This window comes from Tupaia chinensis, unplaced genomic scaffold (genome assembly GCF_000334495.1).
Source record: "Tupaia chinensis unplaced genomic scaffold, TupChi_1.0 Scaffold000005_2, whole genome shotgun sequence".
Lineage (NCBI taxonomy): Eukaryota > Metazoa > Chordata > Mammalia > Scandentia > Tupaiidae > Tupaia > Tupaia belangeri.
Window position 1 is genome coordinate 1,242,044 of NW_006159434.1, and position 2,222 is coordinate 1,244,265.

The 2,222-nt window shown below is 52.7% G+C and overlaps 1 protein-coding gene across 1 annotated transcript; it reads left to right on the forward strand.

Annotated features, from left to right (window-relative positions):
- Window positions 1-530: 530 nt before the first annotated feature.
- On the forward strand, window positions 531-1,794 carry TGIF2LX (TGFB induced factor homeobox 2 like X-linked). Its single transcript, XM_006139828.3, has one exon. The coding sequence runs from the start codon at window positions 586-588 to the stop codon at window positions 1,402-1,404; it is 819 nt and encodes a 272-aa protein (XP_006139890.1). The 5' UTR covers window positions 531-585; the 3' UTR covers window positions 1,405-1,794.
- The last annotated feature ends 428 nt before the right edge of the window (window positions 1,795-2,222 follow it).

Genomic DNA, 2,222 nt, shown 5'->3' on the forward strand with positions numbered 1-2,222 from the left:
TCACAGAGCAGAAAGTACCAAGGCAACAGGGAGTCAAAAATCCTTAGTTAACTTTTTTATTTTTTTTATTATTATTATTTTTTTAAATCCCCTTGCCATGTGGAAGGGAGAAATCAGGGAACACCACTTGTACTCTTGCATGGAGGTTGAAACCTATAAAATAAGTCGTTTATGATACATGCTGATGACGCAATGAGGTTGACTGTTTAGGAGGGAAGAAAAATACCAGCGTGAAATCCAAAAGGCGGGAAATGAGGGACCTGTTTCCATCACTTGGAACAGAGGTGACCGATGAGCGGAAAGCAGTGACCGCAGGGGAGAGAGAAAACTCTGGAGAAGCTACAAAGTGATGGGGGAGGACCACACTGGCCGCTGGGGGGCAAGCCGGCAGACGCGCGGGGCAGGTGCGATGCGCGAGCCAGGCGGGCGCGACGTCACAGAGCCCAGCACCAGGCAACGCTGTCGGCGACCTGCCAGACGCCAGGTGAAAGCCGCTGGGAGGCCGGCCGGCGTGGGCGGCCCTTGCCATTATTCCTCCCTCGGTCGTCTTGCCTTCCGGTAGCGTGAAGAGCAGTGGCGTGAGAAATGGAAGCGGCGGAGGAGAGCCCTACGGGGAGCAAAACCCAGGCGGAGACTCCAACCCCGGAGATGCGAAGCCGGGCGGAGACTCCAAATCCGGAGAAGATCCCAGATCCGGAGGAGACTCGAGGCCGAGGCGGGGAGGAGGCCCAAAGCGTGGGGGAGACGCAAAGCTCGTCTCCAGATGCCTCCATCAGTTTGGGCACTGGCACGGGCACCGACAAAGCTCTTGCCCCCGTGGAGGGCAAGAGGAAGAGGAAGGGGTACTTACCGACCAAGTCCGTGAAGATCCTGCGCGACTGGCTCTACGAGCACCGCTTTAAGGCCTACCCTTCCGAGGCGGAGAAGCGCATGCTGGCCGAGCAGACCAACCTGTCGTTCCTGCAGATCTCCAACTGGTTCATCAACGCCCGCAGGCGCCTTCTGCCAGAGATGCTGCAGCTGGATGATAACGACCCAACAGATCCCAGCCAGCACCGTCAAGGTGAAGACGTGGATGCAGCCACCCTGCCGGGCAGCGATCCATCCATGCGCGCCAAGTCTCCACCCAGGGATGCAGACAGCATGCCGGGCCTGCCTGTGAGCCCTCTGCCCATGGGCCAGGCCTCCGGAGAGAAACTACTGGATTCAGGGTCGGCCTCAAGCCAGACCCTTCCTCTGAAGGCAAAGAAGAAGGTCAGGTTCGCCCTCAACGAGCCCTTGTCAGCTCCCGAACCGGTGCCATCAGAGGAGTACCAGGATTTTAGTAGCTTCCAAATGCTGGTTGACGCTGCAGTGCAAAAGGCAGCCGAGCTGGAGCTACAGAAGAAGCAAGAGCCGAAGTAATCCGTGCCTGGGCACACCATAGACTCATTTATGCTACTCCCCACCCTCCCAACCCCGATATTTACCTTCTACTGAGATCACTTTCCTTCTAGGGTTTATATGAGAACCCCTGTTAACTATTGAGATTGAGTTCTGCCAGATATTTCAACATTTCCAGATGAAAGACACTAACTGGTCGTGATTAACAACTGAAGCGAAGATCGCTATTGGTTCTTCTTAGTCCTGGATCTCAACTTTTCCTAAGGACTAGCATATCTGAGACTAGAGACTAATTTGAAACGTCAGAGATTTCCAGCTTTCCTAGCCAAGTTTCTTGATCCCAAGGCTGTTGCAGATACCAAAGGACTCCCCTTTCTCCCTCTCCCCACTCCCTTGTTTATTAGCATGAATGATGGAAAAAAAAAAAAAAAAGGCTCTATAAAAAATGGCTATAACACTTGTCTCGTTTGAATGTTGGCATTTTTTGTGAATCTTTCGAATCTATATTTCCCTTTGTACAGTTTATTTACTATTTTAAGGAGTAGTTCATCTTTCCAAGGGTATAAGAATAAGGTTGAACATACAGTGAGTTTAGGGGAGCAGCAGTTAGTGTAATGGCTATGTCACTGGACTCCCATGTAGTCCATGGTGGTTCAAGTTCTGGACCTGCCAGCTAAAAACTCACGCCGGGCGCCTGTGCGTGCGTGCCCAAGATCCTGAGAGGAGAATGTAGGAGAAGGGACTGCAGGGTGGCCATCCCCCCTGGGGGGTGATTTCTCACTTTCTGTCTCTCTGTCTATCTCTCTCTCTCTCTGGCAAGCGCACACGCCCTATACCAC